This window comes from Rhincodon typus, chromosome 20, assembly GCF_021869965.1.
Source record: "Rhincodon typus isolate 14 chromosome 20, sRhiTyp1.1, whole genome shotgun sequence".
NCBI classification, from domain to species: domain Eukaryota; kingdom Metazoa; phylum Chordata; class Chondrichthyes; order Orectolobiformes; family Rhincodontidae; genus Rhincodon; species Rhincodon typus.
Window position 1 is genome coordinate 40797405 of NC_063351.1, and position 19135 is coordinate 40816539.

A 19135-nucleotide genomic window follows, 5' to 3' on the forward strand; every position below is an offset into this window, starting at 1 on the left:
TTAGATGGTGGACAGGATTTGAGGAGTCAGGGGATGAGTTATTTGCTGCAGGATTCTTAACCTCTGATCTGCTCTTGCAGCTACAGTGTTTATATAGCTAGTCCAATTCAGTTTACATAGTTAATGGTGACCCTCCCGTTTTGCACATTGATAGTGGGGGATTCAGCGATAGTAATACCATGGATGGTCAAGCAGAGATGATTAGATTCTTGCTTGTGCTTTTCACAACCTCAGAAATTCATTGTTGCAATGCAGAAAAAGGGTAGCCATTTTGCACACAACATCCCAGAGAAAACTTAAGATCAATAACCAGCTGTAACCTAAGTTCAATGTGCTAGATTCAATATAACCAATGTGACTTAAGGCTTCTTTAAGTAAAGACATGGTGTTGATCTCTGTTATATGAAGAACTTTATATCAGACTCAGGATAGCTTTTCACTAATTTAAAAGCTGTTCCATTGTTGCTCCTCTTGATTTTCAGATAAAGTTAACTTTTCTGAAATTAAATACTTAACATTTCATTGTTTGCTAATTCACATACACATACAAATAGTTAATTTCCACACGATTTTTATTGGAGAACTTGACATGATTTCAAGGCACTTATCGCAATTCAACTTAAACATTTTTAAGACAGCTTCAGGCGAATGTCTATTTCTTTATTAAAAATCACATTTTCTTCCAGTTAATGCCTTAAACGTTCACTGAATAGCAGTTTAATGTCTGAGATGACAGGTCCAACAGTGCAGCACTCCCACAGTAGTAACTGTCTGAGCATACAATACCCTCTCACCTATACAATGGGAGTGTTGACTTTGAATACACAAAGTCTTAGAACCCAGCTCAAAGCACTTGAACTCAGAGTCAAGACTATTACCCAACAAACCTGCTGATGCAGCACCATTTGGCAATGAAGGAATGAATTACAGGCCTGTAGGATCAGGCTAGATGAGCAAGGTGCATTTATATACAACCTTCAACAGAGAAAACTGTCCGAAGATGCTTCAAAAAAGGTTCATTCTCAAAAATGGACACTAGGTCACACTCAGAGAGTGGTACTCAAAGATCAGTCTAAAAGATCAGCTTTAAACAGCATCTTAAAAGAAGTCAAAGCAGAGGAGAAAGTTTAGGGATGGAGTTCCAGAGAATATGGCAGAGGCAGCTAAAAGCACATCTGCTAACTGTGAAGCTAATGAGGAGGAGGTGCATAAAGATTTGAGATCACAGGAAGAAAGACACTGAGACATTCTACATGGAAGAAACTGGAGCTGATCCAAGAGGTTTAATTCAGATAATCAAAATTATGGCAGGTGTTTGACAGATTAACTAAAGAGAAACTGTTCCTGGCGGCAGGTGGGTTGGTGATCAGATTGACGGTGTTTGGCTAAAAGAGGAGAGTGAAGACAAGGAAATACTCTGTGATCTGGAACGAATTGCCTTAAAGAGCAGTGGAAGCAGATTCTGTAATAACTTTCAGAAAGGAACTGGAGAAATAGTTGAAGGGGAAATATTTGTAATCACGATGTAAAAAAAGCAGGGGAAAGGGAAAAATGGGATAGCACAACCATGATAGATTGAATGGTCTCCTTCAGTGCAATAAGATTCAGTGATACACAATGGTTTATATCATATATTTATATAGCACCATTAATATAATAAAATTATCCCATTGTGTTTCAAAGGAGCATTATGAAACAAATTATGACACTGAGCCACATGAAGAAATATTAAGTCAGCAATCAAAAGCTCAGTGAAAAAGGTGGGTTTTAAGAGGCATCTTTAAGGAAAGAGAGAGGCAAAGAGGTGTAGGAGGAATTCAAGAGCTTCAGCCCCAGGAAACTGAAGGCACAGCCACGTATCTTGGAGTGAATAAAAGTGGGGATGCTCATGGAAACCGAACCTGGAGGTGCACAGAAGTGGGGATGCTCATGGAGACCGAAATTGGAGGTGCACACAGGGTTCTGAGACTGGAGGAGATTCCAGAAATAGGGAAAGGTATGGCCATGGAATGATTTAAACATAAGGATGAGAATTTTAAAATCAAGTCGTTGCTTTGACTGGGAACCACCGTAGTCCAGTGGGTGCAGGGTGGTAGTAGAGCAAGTGCACTTAAGGCCGCAAGACTTGGGATGGCCACAAGTTTACAAAGGATAGAATGTGGAAACCAGCCAGCATGCATTAGAATGCTTGGGTGTGGAGGTAAAAAAGGTGTGAATGAGAGTTTCAGACACAGATGAAGTGAGACAGGGGCAAAACTGGACAATATTGTGGAGGTGGAAAAAGGCAGTGTGTGATGGCCCAAATACAAGTTTCAGAGTTCATGTCAGGGTCAAATGTTACTGCTTATTCTTTCACAGGACATGGATGTTGCTGGCAAGGTCGGTATTTATCGGCCATCCTTAATTACCCTTGAGAAAATGGTGGGAGCTGCCTTCTTCAACCACAGCAAACCATGTGGTGTAGGGATAACCACAATGCTGTTCAGGAAGGAGTTCTCAAATTTTGACCCAGTGATACTAAAGTAACAGTGACACATTTCCAAGTCAGGATGGTGTGTAGCTTGGGACAGAACTTGGCAGGGGTAGTGTATCTGCTGGTCTTGTCCTTCTAGGTGATACAGGTCACTGATTGGAAGGATTTGTCAAAGGAGCCTTCATGAGTTACTGCAGTGCATCTTATAGATGGTACACATTGCTGCCCCAATGCATTAGTGGTGGAGGGTGTGAATGTTTGTGCACGTGATGCCAATCAAGTGGGCTGATTTGTTGTGAGGATTCATGAGTGTTGTTGGAACTGCACTCATCAGGCAAGTGGACAGTCCTGATTTGTGCTTTGTAAATAGTGGACAGGCTTTTGGGAAATCAGGAATTCAGGTAATCGCTACAGAATCCCTAGCCTCTGAATTGCATGTGTACATAAAGTATTTATATGGCTAGTCCACTTCGGTTTCCAGTCAATGGAACCCAACAGGGTGTTTACTCTCTCTTGTTGAAGATCGTCATTGCCTGGCACTTGTATGACGTAAATGTTGCTTGCCACTTATTAGTCCATGCCTGGATATTGTCCAGTTCTTGCATATGAACGTGAGTTTTTTTCAGCATCTGATGAGTTGCAACATGTGGTAGCAATGTTATGAACGAAATGACTTAATCTCAGACTCTAACCTGAAAGGGATGAAATCAGTAGTTCGGGATTGGAGTTTGGAGTTGCAACCAAAGTCTTTCCAATATTTATTTGAAGGAAATTTCTGTTCATTCTGTAGCTTTTGGGCTTTGGGAAGGGCAACAAATGCTGGCCTAGCCAGTGATGTCCATAGCCCTTGAAAAACAATTTTAAAAAGCAATCTGATAATTTAGCAACAATGGAGAAGTCAAAAGAGGTGATTTTGAGGTAGAGTCAGCTGTTTCCAGCTTACATGTGAAAAGTAGTGTTGATCATATAGATATTGTCACAGAGAGACAGTGTAAATCAGAACTATGAGAGAATAAATCCTTGGCAAAGACCAGACGTAGAAGGAGCAAAAGACCAGCCATTGTAAGTGATTCTCTGCTAGGATCAGATAAGAATGGAACCAGGTGAGAGCACTCCCTTCCAGCCTGACGATAGTGGGGAGGTGTTAGAGGAGGACGGTGTGGTCACTGTGACAGGAAGGAAAGTCTACGACAGTCACATCACACAGAATGTCATTGGTGAGTTTGATAAGAGGTATTTCAATACTGTGGCAGCAGAAGAAACCTGATTGGAGGGATTCAAAGATTGGATTCCTGGAAAGATGAAAACAGATTTGGGGGGAAGCAACATGTTTAAGGGCCTTGGTGATGAACAGGAAGTTGGAGATGGGACACTAGTTTGCAAACAGAAACAGTCAAGAGTTGGTTTTGTGAGGAGAGGGTGATGTCGGTGGGTTAAAAGGAGAGAGGGACAACACCTGAACAGAGAGAACTGTTTACAATATCGGGAAACATGGAGGTTACAAGGGGAAGTCAGGCAGTGTTTAGTAGGAAGAAGATGAAGGGAACATAAGATGGGTCTAATGGACAGGATGAGCTCAGAGAAGGAGAGAAGAGTTTAACTAGAGAAAGATGTGAGGTCAGGGCTGGGTGGGGAGTGGGGATGAATTGAAGGGCGTTTGGTCAGGAGGGTGAGTGGGAAGGAGGGACACGCAGAGACAGGTGAGTGGACTGTCTCAATCTTAGTGACGAAGAAACTCCATGAGCTCTTCACACTTGTTATTGGAGGAGAGGCTGGTGGGGTCAGGGTGAGGTCGAAGTGGAGATCAGAAATAAGAGGTTTAAACAGGCAGATCACTGTATATAAGCCAGGGGTTATTTTTGCATATTGCTAGGGTGAACCTGGAACAATGAACAGTTTGTGCAGATGAGTGGAGAGCTGGATAATGTTTTAAAGTGGTCAAGCTATTTCTGACAATGGATGGTTAAATCACTTATCTGCCATACTGTTTCAAATCTGTATCCCTTGGACTAATGGAAGTAGAGGGGGATGGTGGGACCAGATGAGTGTGAGTAATGGACATCATAATTCTGGGTGAGAGTTCAGTCGAGTAAATCAGAATCTGCAGAAATATCTCGCAAATGGTGAGCCTAAGGCTAGATACTTTGAATAGTTAATGTCACAAAGGCAGTGGAGACAGTTAAGAGTGACAGGGTAGGAAGATAAAGCCACGAATCTTCAGTGTACACAGAGGACGTATATCATGTGTCTTCACTGGAGCTGCAACATACAAATGGGAGAAAAGGAAGGGACCAAGACTGGATCCTTGGGTGATCCCAGGAGTAAACGAGTGCAGCGTGTGCGAGAACAGCAGGTTCTCTTGGTACAATTGCAAACGCTCACACGGGGTGATTTGACCTGGAAATCCGATCGTAAAGTCAATGTACAAAATAGAAGAGGGCTGGTGGTCTGCTTGCTCATAGCCACAGAAGAATGTTTCCACTTATGTTCAGAATGTTGGCAAACCTCCTTGCTCAGTCTCCAAATCCTTGGACATCGAGAGGACCTTGGGTCACCCCTGGGCAGACCGGCAACAGCCAATGTCTCTCAGGAAGTGCATGTTGCTCCTCTCCATTCTGCCACACTATATCCAGGAATGAATCAAATGAGAGATCCTTGCAAGGAGAGGGAGAGAAAAAACATATTGCTCCAAACTGAAGTTTTGCGGTATTAATATTTTAAACTGTTTGCTTCAGGTGCACTCTGCACCCCCACCCCCTCAAAAGCCAAAGTCATGGCATCTGTTAGGCCTCCCCAGGTGGTTGCACCTGTCCACAGAGAAGCAGGAAGACAGGGAGAGGCTTCCCTTTTATCACATCATCTTAGGAACAATCATTAGGAAATGTAACAGCCATGTTCAGTGGGTAGCATGCACACACAGTTAGAGGCTCATGGGTTGAAGTCACACTCCAGAGATGTGTGCACAAAGTTAAGGCCTGTGCGGTGCTGAGGGAGCCCCATACTTTCAAGAGAGGTGCCATCTCTTGGAAGAGATGTTAAACTCAGGTTGCCCCATCTCTTTCAAGTCGGGTTCAGTGTCCTGGAACTACTATATATCCCTCAATCAATGTGACTGAAAACAAGTGATCTGCTTGATGATCATTTTTTTTTCTGATTCTGAGATCTTGTGCCTCACATTTGATACAACAGTGATTATGGTTCAAAAATACTCCATTGGCTGTAAAGAACTTTGGGACATCCTGTACTCCTGAATGGTGCTACAGAAATGCAAGTTCTATCCTTCCTTGACTTTCCCTCAGTCCTTTGCACCAATTGGTTTCATTATAGATGTTACTAAATCTTAATCAACTTCAGCCTATTGCATGGTTCCAGAAGATTTATCCCATGTCCCCACTGATCATTCCTTACTTACCACACAAAGAGCATCAGTATGTGTTTTAAGTACCTGACACCCAATCTCGAACAGCAGACTGTAGGCAGCCTTTAGACTCTTGTTAAAGGTATATAGGTCCTCCAGTCCAGTTAAACTTGTAGGGTCAAAGTAAATATTCTGTCAGGCAAATGAAAACATAAACAGATTGACTGAGTATTATTCAAAGCTGTCTGCTCATTCCCAATGTGCATCCTAATACCTACCTCTCTGCTGTAGGCAATGTTGGAATTAAAATCTCCAGGATGAAGACCACAACGCCAACAAAAATTCAGGAACCTTACACATTGTTTGAAGATCTTTCTGTAGTCAAAAGCAATTTCTCTTGGTCTTCCAAATCCTGGAATGCAATGAATAATTTATCTTTGTTGCTTGTTACAACCCTCTTTAGCCCATTTTCTTTGTGACGATCCCAAAATAATGATTTAATCCAAGTAAATCCCCAATTTACCTGTCTGATGAAATCAAGTTAACAGAAAACACAGACAAGTTAGAGTACTTATCAAGAACCACTGCATATGACAAATAAATACATTCTAATCACAGGTAAACAAAACTATGAACTATTAGCTCTACCTTTTGAAATCGTAACACCCCTTTTAAAACAGACACTGACCAACAACGGCTGATGTAAAAAACACAGGGAAACTCAGTTCAACAGCGCCAGTCCGCAGGATTCGATGACATGTTCCTTTTGCTTCCCAAGACCTTCTGTCCTCTGAACTCTTTCTTCAGAATCTTTAACATTTTCACAGGAGGCACAGAGCAATTGGTAAACTAATTATAAAGCTTCTTAGTTACTGGTTAAAGGCAACAGCTTATAACAACCTGGTGGAGAAAATAACTGGCTTTCTTCAGGCTTCAGTTATTTTTACTGCAGAGAGATAGCGACACAGAGCTTGCTCTTTCAGCAGTCCATAGGCTTCTCTTCCTTTATTGTAAACACTCAAGTGATTCACCTGCCCAAGAGCCAATCAGAGAGTTGTTGTCAGATTGATGTTTTGCAGGATCTACAACTGGTCATATTTACACAAACCAATCAACAATCTGTTGCTGGATGAATCTCATTCTGTTCAGACGTCCTGGAACCATGGTATCTTATCTCTCCCCTTCCACTGCTGTCAAAGCAACAGTGTAAACACAACTCACAATGAATTTCAGCAATTTCTTTTTAAAAGTGCAGCAATTCCTGACACAGTCCTTGGTATTAAATAGTTCTTTTTTCATTTATTAACACAACCAAAATGAAGAAAAGTAAAAGATAAAATCTTAACATCCTGCATTGTGGTAGGCTAATAGTCCATGACAGTGCACAATTTCAGCTTTGTCAAACTACGCTATATCCCCAAACTATCTCCAATAAAAACCGAAAGTGATGGAGAAACTCAGCAGGTCTGGCAATATCTCTGGAGACAGAAACAGAGTTAATGTTTCAAGTCTGATATGACAGTTCTTCAAAACCACAGGTTCTGAAGAAGGGTCACTGGACTCAAAACATTAACTTCTTTTTTTCCAGACCTGCTGAGTATCTCCAACAATTTCTGTTTTTGTTTGTTTCAGATCTCAGCATCCGCAGTTCTTTATTTTGTTCTGCAACACTTTCTTTTTTCATTTCAGGTTCCTAGTACAGCAAACCTTTTATTAACAAACAGCTATGGGACCAGGAGTGTGCTGGTTGATCATATATCCTGGTTGATCAATAGGTCCACCTAATCAATGTAAAAACACACACTAACCAATAGGAACGTAATGCAGGAGGTATATACATCACTGTTGTACTTTATTTACAGCATAAATCACCTAATGATGTAAATTTGTCTTAATAAAACTTATTGGCAGGGAGCCTTCTCACTCGCACCTTCAACAGACTATTTGGATATCGCAGAGATTGCGATAATGCAGTAAATTTCCTGTATTTGAGGTATATAATTTTTGGCAGTTTATCAAGAAAGGCAGTTCACAAGGTTCCAGTTAAAACAAAGTATGCTGTATCTGCAATATTTTACTTTTTCTTCTGGATTGCTTTGTTACCCAAACTATTCCTGTTTGATCTGCTTGGACTTTTTCTGTACCCACATTTCCAAGTTTCGATTCTAAGTAAGGAAGCAGGTTTTGCGGCTGCCACAAGGTTGGAAAGAGGAATAGACAGAAATTGCGAAAAATCAAACTGAGGTGAAAGTCTTTAAATTGGGGACTGTATTTTTTTAAAAAGAATAATTTAGCATCTTACCAATCACTGCTCTATCCTGCGTTAAATAAAGTATTGATCCTGTGCGGTCACACATCACAGCGTAAGGCATGAGCACGGTCACATCCGGCTGCAGTCTCAAGAAATTCTGGAGTTTCTTCTGCCAGTCTGAGAGAACCGATACCTGGCAACAGAAAGATGCAGATTAGGATAGGTTCAGAGCAACATTAATCAGAGGCAGATATTGAACAAATGTGCAAGTTAACTCTTATCAATCAAATATGCAGAGGTGCATATTATATAATTTTTTGGATTGTCTTGGTTATTTCTTATTGATCAAATAAACTCATGTTCTGTTGTTAAATACTTCTGTACCAGTGACTAACAACCACGTTAAGCAATTGCAGAAAACTAAATATCGAATCTATTTATTTATTCTGGGTTTCATTCTAGGATCTGACTTGTCCCATATTACCAACAGTTGAGATCATAATAAATTCTAAGCAGTAAAAAAACGCACCTGCTCAAAAAGATTGTGACCATATTCAAGAAAGACAGTCCAAATCTCCACCCACAAGTACTGATCCCCAGGGTTGTACAGTGACAAACCTGCCCCACCAGTACTGAACTCCAGAGCGACTCAGTGTCAGACTAGTACTGTACTTCAACGTTATACAATGAAAGACCTCTCCCACTACAATACCCCAGAGCTGACAGATCTGTCTCCACCAGTACCATACTCCAGTATTACACAGTGACACACCTGTCCCTACCAGTACAGTACCCCAGAGTTAGACAGTGAGAACCTATCCCCACCAGTACTGTACGCCAGTGTTACACAGTGACAAACCTGTCCGAATCAGTTCTGTAACCCAGTGTTACACAGTGACGGACCTGACTCTACCAGTACTGTGTCCCAGGGTTAGACAGAGACAGACCTGTCCCCACTAGTATTTTACCCTTTATACCATGACAGACTTGCTCCCACTTGTCCTGTAACCCCGTGTTACAGTGATAGACCTGTTTCCACTTGGATATGCCTGTGTCTTATAATGACAGACCTGTCCCCAATAGTATTGTTCACCAGTGTTAGTGACATATCTGTCCACACCACTGCAGTATCCCAGTTTTACGCAATAACTGTTTTGTTCCACCAGTACTGTGACCCACTCTTATACCTGAACTGATAATTAAAAATCAACAAAGATTGCTATGATTGGTAGCTTCTCATTTTCATTACATCAATCAACTAGCATTGCACGTCTCTGAAATTCTGGTTGCATTAGAGTTTATTATTTCTGTAATCTTCTAAATGCTCTGTAATTACAATGAGCTCCCAAACAGCCAAACTGCTGTTGGAATAGAATGATCAATATCTGCTACTTTTCCAGTCTCTGCCTTGCTACAGCTTTAGTCCCCAAATGAACACAAGAAGGATGAGCCCAATATCCTGAGCAGAGTGTGACAGCCAGTTTACATGCTAATGATCACCATTAATACTAGTGAGAAAATATAGGTCTCTAACTACAGCGAGAGACTTGCTGAACTGTGCCGGGTGCGTGTCAGAGATCCCACTTCACCGGGTGTTGTATGGATGAAAGGCAGGGTTCTAATTTATCCTGGTTAAGGGATTACTGGAGGCTGCAGCTAAATCGAGATAAATGACTTCAATGTTGAAAGTAAGGTAAGCTTTATTAGCAATGAATGATTTTTAAACAGGGAGAAGTTTTTTTTTATTTTCTGTCACTGTTTCTCTCTTCCCTTTAGAAGTGCCTGACTCCTGAATGGGAGCTTTCCACTGAATCCCACCCAATCCTGTATCAATGACAGCCTCACTCCAGATCAGTATATCAGATTAGACAGTGAGTGTCAGTAACTATAGAGTAATTTGCTGCAGAGAAGAGGGCTATTTGGCCCATTGACTCCATGCTAGCTCCCCATGGAGCAATTCAGGTAGATAGGCCCTCCTGTGGACCCCACAGCCTTGCAGCATCATTCCTAACAAATACCCATACAATTTTTTTGTGAAAGCATTGATTGTTTCCACTTGCACCACCCTCATGGGCAAAATGTTCCTGGTCATTACCACTCCATTACCATGGTAGACAGAAGGTCTTTTTGGCTTGACAGCAGCATCCAATTAGTGGAGCATACCACATAATTGAGTAACAAGGCATATGAATTTTATTTCTGATGTGATGCCAGTTACATAGGCTGTCCGCCTAATGACTTACCGAATGGAATGTCTCTTGGGCTGTTTGCAATAGGCAGACTACTGGCAATATTTAACCAGTCTGTGCTTGAAAGACTCAGAAATAATATCCACCACATTACCATAAGATCTACAACTTAACAGCACTTGCTGAACAATCACTAGTATGCTATGAATTACACTAGTGGATAAGAATATCAGAAGCATTTGCAATGAGGCTCAATTGCTTGCTACAATTTATCTATAAACTCATATTGTGCAAGGAAAAGGGACATTTCCAGGCCTGGAAACGTCCTTTCTCCTTGCATTGCAAGATTTTTTTGAATCAAATAAAAATGTGTAGGCAACAATTGTTTCTTGGTCCTTAGTCAACTGGCCAACCAATCAGCACCCTTTTTTCATGCAGTATAAATTGTCACTCTCTGAGATTTTCACAGGTTGACAGCAGGTCTTCTTGATTAGTAACATGGAAATTCTACGTTAGGAAGTTGTTATAATTGAGGTTGATGGATACGCTGATTCCTTTTTAGCCCCGGAAAACACTGCTCGTCATAAATTTTTAAAATTTAGCCAGGGAGGTGAAATGGCTGATTATGTAGGTCTTACACTGGTTTAGTATTGGGAGGAACTCAGCTGGGTTTCTTCCCTCAACAAAGAGTAACTAGCTGATTAAAAATAAAATTTACTCAAACATGCAAAGAAAGGTAAAAGATTTACATTCAAGCATCCAAGCACAATAACACTCAACACTGGAGCCCCCCAACGATGCATCCACAGCCCCCTACTGTACTCCCTGTACACCCACGACTGTGTTGCCAAATTCCGAACAAATGTCATATACAAGTTCACTGACGACACCACCGTAGTAGGAGGGATATCTAACAATGACATGTCAAAATACAGAAGGGAGATAGAAGGCTTGGTGACGTGGTGCAATGAGTACAATCTGTCTCTCAACATCAGCAAAACTAAAGAACTGATCATTGACTTCAGAAAGAAAGGAGGAGAATACACCTCTGACTACATCAACGGAACTGAGGATGAGAGGGTAGAAATTGTCAAGTTCCTCCAAGTGACAATAATGGACAATCTGTCCTGGACTTCCCACGTAGATGAGACAGTCAAGAAGGCACAACAACGCCTCTTTTTCCTTAGGCGGCTCAGGAAATTTGGCATGTCCATAAGGTCCCTCACCAACTTCTACAGATGCACCACTGAAAGCATACTGTCCAGGTGCATAATAGCCTGGTATGGCAACTGCTCTGCCCAGGACTGTAATAAACTACGGAAGCTGGTGTGCACAGTCCAGACCATCACGGAAGCCAACCTTTGATTCACGGTGTCCATTTACACGGCTCGCTGCCGCAGAAAGGCTGCCAACATCATCAAAGACCCATCCCACCCCAGTAATGACCTCCTACAACCTCTTCCGTCAGGCAGAAGATACAGAAACCTGAACACATGCACCGGCAGGTTCAGGGCCAACTTCTTTCCATCCGTTGTCAGACTGATGAATGGACTCTCTAGCCTCAAAAAATGCTGATCTTGCTAACGTTGATTTCACCTAGCTCACACATTGTGCAATGTAACCTGTACGCCTCTGTCTACGTCTTTTCACAAGCTCTGATTTGTACATCCTTGCTTACTATGATCTGCCTGTACTGCTCGTAAACAAAGCAGTTCACTGTACTTCAGTATACATGAGAATAAATCGATCAATCCCAAACTTAAGATGAGGCAAATGCGGGTAACAGACAAACTATAACAGAACACCCCACAGGACACATTAAACACTGGGCCCCAACTATACTATTGATTATGCATCTTCTAACTCCTGGAACCGCTTCCCGAGCTCAAACTACATACAGCCAGCATCCCTAAGTCACCTCTTCAGCAGCACTTCTTTTCAGCATTGACCTAGTGTCCATCTCTGCCTGACTTATAAGTCCAACTGTTCTTCAGCGACTGAACTGTTTTGAGTAGCCTACTGAAAATTTTGCAACAAGCTCCACCCCTCTTGCTAGGCAGAACCAAAGGCAGAAACCGAAAGTGAAACTCTAATATAGCAAATCCTGTCTGTTTCTTGAATGCTGCAATGTTCAACAATAGCTGACATCTAAAGGGCATAATGCATACAAAAAAAAGGGAATTCATCACATTGTTCCTTGCTCTTCTCCATTATTAATCTAAACCTATGTTACAATGATTTCTCTGACACAACTGTTTCCCCAAATGTTCCATTTGGCACACTTCACTTCCTTACGTCAGATCTAGTGATGTCTGAGTTCTGAAGAAGAGTCATACCAGACTTAAAACATTAACTCTTTTTCTCTCTCCATAGATGCTGCCAGATCTTCTGAATTTCTCCAGTATTTTCTGTATTTATTCCAGCCTGCCTAGTTGGCCCAGGAATAAGCAGATCAAGGCCTCTCTCCTGAAAACATTTCGGAAATTCTCCTCCCTCTTTACCCTTTAATCTAACATTATCCCAATCAATATTTGGGTAATTAAAACACCCAGTATCACACTCGACAGTTCTTGCACATCTCTGTGATTCACAGAATACTCCAAGTAGCATGATCTTATCTCACTTCCTTTTCAACTGAAACCAAACGGACTCTGTTTTGATGGAAGACTTCTTCTCTTCCAATACGAAAATGCATTCCAGAATCAATACTGTCACAAACTCTCTCATTTCTCCTCTCCTTTTTGAAAACTTTGTATCTTTGTCTATTAAACGCCAAGTCCTCACCATTGTAAGTTATGTTTCCATTGCTGCCACTACATTATATTGACACTATACTATTTGTGTTTGTAGCTCATCAACCTTATTCACCAAACTTTGTGTACTTATGTACATTCATTGCAATCCTCTCTTAGTATTCCTGTCTTTCTTAGTCCATTCTTACCTAATATGCCACTACCTTCTTGAGCACTGTCCAACACTCTCATTTTATGCATCCTATTCATCTTTCTTACGTGCCCATTCAGTTTAACATTCACCCCAAAACCTCGAACCACACTACTGAAGACATTGGTCCCAGTCCTTTTGAGGCATAACTTGTCCGTTTTGAGTAAGTACCTTCTGTCCCAGTACTGGTCCCAATTTCCCAAGAATCTAAAGCCCTCCATCCTGTCTCACAGTTCAAGTCACATATCGTCCAATTTCGACTCTGGTCAGCACATGGCACTGGGAATAATCCAGTGATTCTGGGATTCACAGCTGAAGCAAATCTCATTCACCTTGATGTATGTAAATACACACACATGTATATATGCATGCACGCGCAAGTACGTAAACACTCACGCACATGTGTACACAGAGTCATACGTACACTAACACACATATACACCAGTATATACATATGCATGCACATACACACATGCACATTCATCCACATCCACGTACACTCACGCATGTACACAAATGCACATGAATACACACATACGCACGTATGTACACCTGTAAATACAGACATGTTCACACATTTCTCACAGGGTTAAACAAACTCCAATCATTCCCATGTTGTTTGGCTGTTGTAGAACTATCCTGGATAAATCTATCATCTTGACACCGACAGGAAGCAAACCTCTCCCATCCATAGGATTGAAACTGGGAACTTGGGTTCTGTTTAATTTATTACCATAAACTACTTATTATCTAACACATCCATCAAGCAAAAGAAAGGCTTAAAGAAATGTATTCTAAAGAAAACCAACAGACCTTTTTCATCATCACAAGTTGACGTGTTGTCCTGTCCTTCACTCGGAACCAGTTGCTCCCCAATTGTTGGACAACATAAAAGTCCACACAGGGCCAGTAGTAACTGATGCTTCCGTGTTTGGCTGGCCTCAGTGCCAACCGGGCTCCATCTTGCTGACAGGAGAAAATATGCAGGTCAGATTTATACAACAACCATTGGAACCCCCACATCTAACAGGGCCACCTCAGCCATATAGTAGCTTGAAGGAGAGAACTTCTACAGTGAACATCACAACCTCAAAATGTACCAAAGCATTTCGCAATCAATAAACTACATTTTGAAGTGTAGTCATTCGTGTAAAAATGCAGTCAATTGTGCACTGCAAGCTCCCACAAACAATTACATGATAATTATCAGATCATCTACTTTTCGTGATGCCGTTTGAGGGATAAATGTTGGTCAGACACTGGGATGAGCTCTCCTTATCTTTTTTGTGACTGTACTCCACCTGAAAGGACGGATGAGTCCTCCTTTTACACCTTGTCTGAAAAATGGCACCTCCAATGCTGCAGCACTCCAGTAGTACCTGCACTGGGATTTACTGACTCTGGGAGTGTTAGTCTGGATAATACACCTTGGTAGCTCAAACTTACTGGTTCAGGAACAAGTGTGTTATCCAGTGAGGAAACAGCTGTTACAGGGGAGTGACCATGCAGCAAATGATCACACTTTACTTCATGCCCCTCGGGGTGGCACCATGCTTCAGCTCACCCACCACTTGTGGAAACACTGTCCCCACTGCACACCAAGGTCATCATACTCTCTAAAAGTAAACTTACCAGAGGCAATGGCACAAGAAACAACGATAAATGACCAATTTGTGAAACAACAGTGATAATAAATATAGAAAACAGAAACAGGAGTAGACCATTCAGCCCTTTGAGCCTGCTCACCATTCATTATCATCATGGCTGATCATCCAACACAATAGACTGTTCCTGCTTTAACCCATTTCCTTTGATCCACTTAAGTCCAAGAGCCATATCCAACTCCTTCTCAACATCATACATTGTTTTAGCCTTTGCTGCTCTCTGTGGTAGTGAATTCCACAGGCTCACCACTCTCTGGGTGAAGAAATTTCTCCTCATCTCAGTCTAAATGGTTTACCCCATATTCTTAGACTGTCACCCTGGTTCTAGTTCTCTACTATCTGGAACATGCTTTGTGCATCTACTCTGTTTAGCCATGTAAGAATTTTGTACATTTCTATGAGATCCCCCCTCATTCCTCTGAATTCTAACCAATATAATCCTAACCAATTCAATCTCTCCTCATATGTCAAACCCACCATTCAGGAATCAAGTCTGGTAAACTTTTGCTGCACTCCCTCTATAACAAGCACATCCTTCCTCAGATAGGAAAATCAAAAGAGTATCCAATATTCTAGGTGTGGTCCTGTATAATTGCAGCAAGCATGGTCCTCAGCAAGGAATCACACACTTACCATGGTAACAATCACTCTGTCCACAAGGTTTTCCCCCTCTTGGTTTGACAGGACAAGTCCTGAATCCAACAAGTCAAAAAACTGATCATTTTCCAAAAAGCCCTCAATGAATGTTTGTCTCAACTCATCCAAAACTTGAGCGGTGAGTTCCCTCCTAAGCCTGCAGAAGGCAATTGCGATGGAGTTCTTGATGAACGGGTCAGATAAACAGAGACGCCGACTCTTCTTCCTCTTTATGGTCTCTTCTTGCTGTGAAGCACTGTGGTCTCTCAGTGAGCTGGCTGTGTCAGGCCAGTCTGGATGGACCACATCTGCTATCGATTGAGACATCGAGTCATTGCCATGTTCTTGACAGGTCAAATCCCCAAAAAACACAGACAGTGAATGCTGCAATTTACAAACTTCCTCTGAACCTCCAACTGGTTTGTCCCTCTTTTTACTTGGATCTGTGTACAGGTCGACTCCATCGCACTCACCTGCTTCACAATATAATTCCTCCTCATTTTCTCCCACCAACCAATCTTCATACTTGGGAGCTTGGGAGAAAATCCCAGCCTTCTCAGGCTCTTTGGTGAAGTTTTCATTCTGGTTGGAATCAGTCTCAGAGATGGGCACTTGCACAAGTGCCCTGTCACCACCGTCCATGGTGTTGTCAGGTCTGACCCCAGTTAACTGTCCTCCTGAACCTTGCACATTCCCAGCACTGAGATTGCCTTTTACCAGGCCTGGGTTGGGACTTGTCCCTAAACTGAAGGGGACGGTGCTGGATGCTAAGGTCTTGACAAAGCTGGTGCCTCGACTGGGTGTCTCCTCGTATTGAGTCTTTGAAGAGTCATGGCCAGTGGGTGTGTGATGGATTCTGTAGTCACTGGATTGGATTGAGTGTACCGGAACAGTTTCTGTGTAAATGCAGGGGCTACACGAGAAAGTGTACTTGAACTTGCACTCTGCTTGTGGCCCAGTTTCACTGATGGGATGGGTGGTCACACAGGAATGACTTTGGAACCCACCAGAGGGCACAAGCTGAGCCGTGAGATCTATGTCACTCTCAGTGGCAATCAGAGACTCAGTTCCTGTTGGGAGCTTAGTTTCTCCACTGCTGACAGAAATCATATCCCTGTTGGAAAAGTAGGCAGATATTAGATTCACTGCATCAGTTATGTTGAGACTTGAAGGTGGAGTTTGATGGGAGGAAACAAAATGTTTCAATTTATTCACACTTTGATGACTATTTATTCATTTATGAATATCAAGAGTATGAGAACTGGTGTCTGGACCTAAAGTATTTCACTTCCCACTACACTGTCCCATTAAACACTCACTGGAAAGGTACAGCATGAGGTCACATACAGAGTAAAGCTCTGTCTACACTGTCCCATCAAACACTCCCAGGAAAGGTACAGCAAAAGATTTGATACACGGCAAAGCTCCCTCTAAACTGTCCCCATCAAACACTCCTAGGATAGGTATACCAGGGGGTTAGATATACAGCAAAGGTTAATCTGTTTTAACTTCAGTCTTCAGTCTCACCCCCACCATCTCTTAATCCTGACGATGCAAGTTGCAAATTCAGATCACTCCCAGACACCATCAGAATCTTCTGTAATGTTGGATCTATCATTTATCCTAACAGTTAAACAAAATTAGTTTTTTAACTACTTTAAAACTTCACAAATATATTTTGAGCTTGGAAGCTAAACAAACTGACAGATAAGAACATCTGAAGAAATGTTCAGAACAAAACTCACTCAAAAAATCCGGATTCATCTGTCTCTTCTGGACTCAGCAAGGATTGCTCGCAGTCTGAAAGGAAAAATAAGCAGAGTTTTACAGCTGCCTTCACAATAGCAAATTAAAAAAAAGAACTTTCATTGCTAACGTGCCTTTTACATCTTTAGGAAACTTCAAAGCACTTTTTAGCCAATGAATGCTTCTGAAGTGTGGTCGCTACTGTAATGTAAGAAATGAGGCAGCCAATTTGCACATAGCAAGTTCCCATAAACAGTAATGGAATAAACATGAGATAATCAGTCTCTGCGATGTTGAATGTGGAATAAATGTTGATCAGCATGCTAGGGTTAAACACTCATGTCATACCCTGGAGCATTAGCCTTAATTTTACATTAACTAGAAGGAATTTAGAAGTGCTGACTGGGAAGCAAGATTGCTGGCACCTTTACAGAGTAGCTGCCACCCTCTATCCTGCAAGCCCCAGTAACCAAATGTAACCTTTCTCAAAGAATTGCTCTTCATCCACTTCAATTTGCAGTGAATCCACTGTGTCTGAAATAAGGGAATTCATTCTGCGAGGTTCTTCTGGTCTAGGGAGAAAGAGAACAACAGTGAATCTGCAGGATCCTTTTCGAATCTGTCACTTTATCAGACACAAAGTTTCAGACGAAAACAACAGTTTGAATTAAGCAATGTTTGGAAGATTTCCAGTGGCTGGGATTTCTAAGATGACCACTGACAGTACTCTCAAAATGATGAAGAGCCTCTGTATATTCTCCCCCTTCTGGTTCTCTGTGTCCCAACCCTTCATCTCCCTTTATTTCCTTTTCATTTATTTTCTCCTTTTCCCTCTCTCTCCATTCTCTATTTCTCTACTCTCCCTCTATTCTCTCTGCTACCCACCAATCCCACCCCATCTTTCTACCTCACCTCTCTCCCTCTCATTTTCACACTCCACCTCTCCAACCTAACATTTTTTCCTCTCACGGATTTTGTCAATCTTTCTCTTCTTCTCTCTCTTTCCAGGTTTTCCCTTACTCTCCTGCTTGCTTTACCCAGGATTTCTTTCTCTCTCTCTCTCTCTCACTCAATCTCTTTTATTTACTTTCTTTCTCGATTTCAGGTTTTCTCATTCTCTCCCTCCTGGGTTTTTTCATAGTTTCTCATTCTCTCTCCCTGTCTCTCCACCAGCACCACCCCCATCCCCCTTCCCTCCATTATGGGTTTCCTCACTCACTTTCTCTGAGGGTTTTTTCTTTCTCTCTCAGGACTTCTCACACTTTCTTTCTCTCCCTCCTTCTCTCAGTACTTTTCTCTCCAGGTTTTTTTCTCTCTCTGCTCCGTCCTGGGTTTTTTTTCTCTTTCTCCCCAATTTTTTTCTCACTCTCTCTTTCCAATCTTTACCTCCTGGGCTTTTTTCCTCTCTCCGTGTTTTCTTTTTCTCTTCCTCTCAGTTGTCTCTTTTTTTCCCCAGAATCTCCCCCACACACTCTCTTTCTCTGAGTTTTTTCACACTCACTCACTCTCTCTAATAGTTTTTTCACACTCACTCTCTTGCTATCTCTGGGTTTGTTTCTCTCTGGGTTTCTCTCTCAGTTTTTTTCACACTCACACTCTCTCTCTGGGTTTTTTTCACACTGTTTCTTTCTCTCTCTCTCGCTCTGGGTTTTTTCCACACTTTCTCTCTCTCTGGGTTTTTTTCACTCTCTCAGGGTTTTTTCCACTCTCTCACTCTCTCTCTCAGGGTTTTTTCCACTCTCTCTCTCTCCGGGTCTTTTCACACTCACTCGCTCTTAGGTTTTTTTCCACACCCACTCACTCTCTCTCTCGGGGTTTTTTTCACAAACTCTCTCAGGTTTTTTTTCCACACTTACTCACTCTCTCTCTCTCTCA

The 19135-nt window shown here is 41.9% G+C and overlaps 1 protein-coding gene across 1 annotated transcript; it reads right to left on the reverse strand.

The window, feature by feature from the left end:
* Positions 1–554: 554 nt before the first annotated feature.
* LOC109913591 lies at positions 555–18690 on the reverse strand. Its single transcript, XM_020513130.2, has 9 exons — positions 18647–18690; positions 17741–17832; positions 17260–17314; positions 15512–16628; positions 14028–14180; positions 8134–8275; positions 6110–6243; positions 5919–6023; positions 555–5127 (listed from the first exon to the last, which is right to left on the reverse strand). The coding sequence occupies exons 2-9, from the start codon at positions 17811–17813 to the stop codon at positions 4987–4989; spliced, it is 1920 nt and encodes a 639-aa protein (XP_020368719.1). The 5' UTR covers positions 17814–17832; positions 18647–18690; the 3' UTR covers positions 555–4986.
* Positions 18691–19135: the final 445 nt, after the last annotated feature.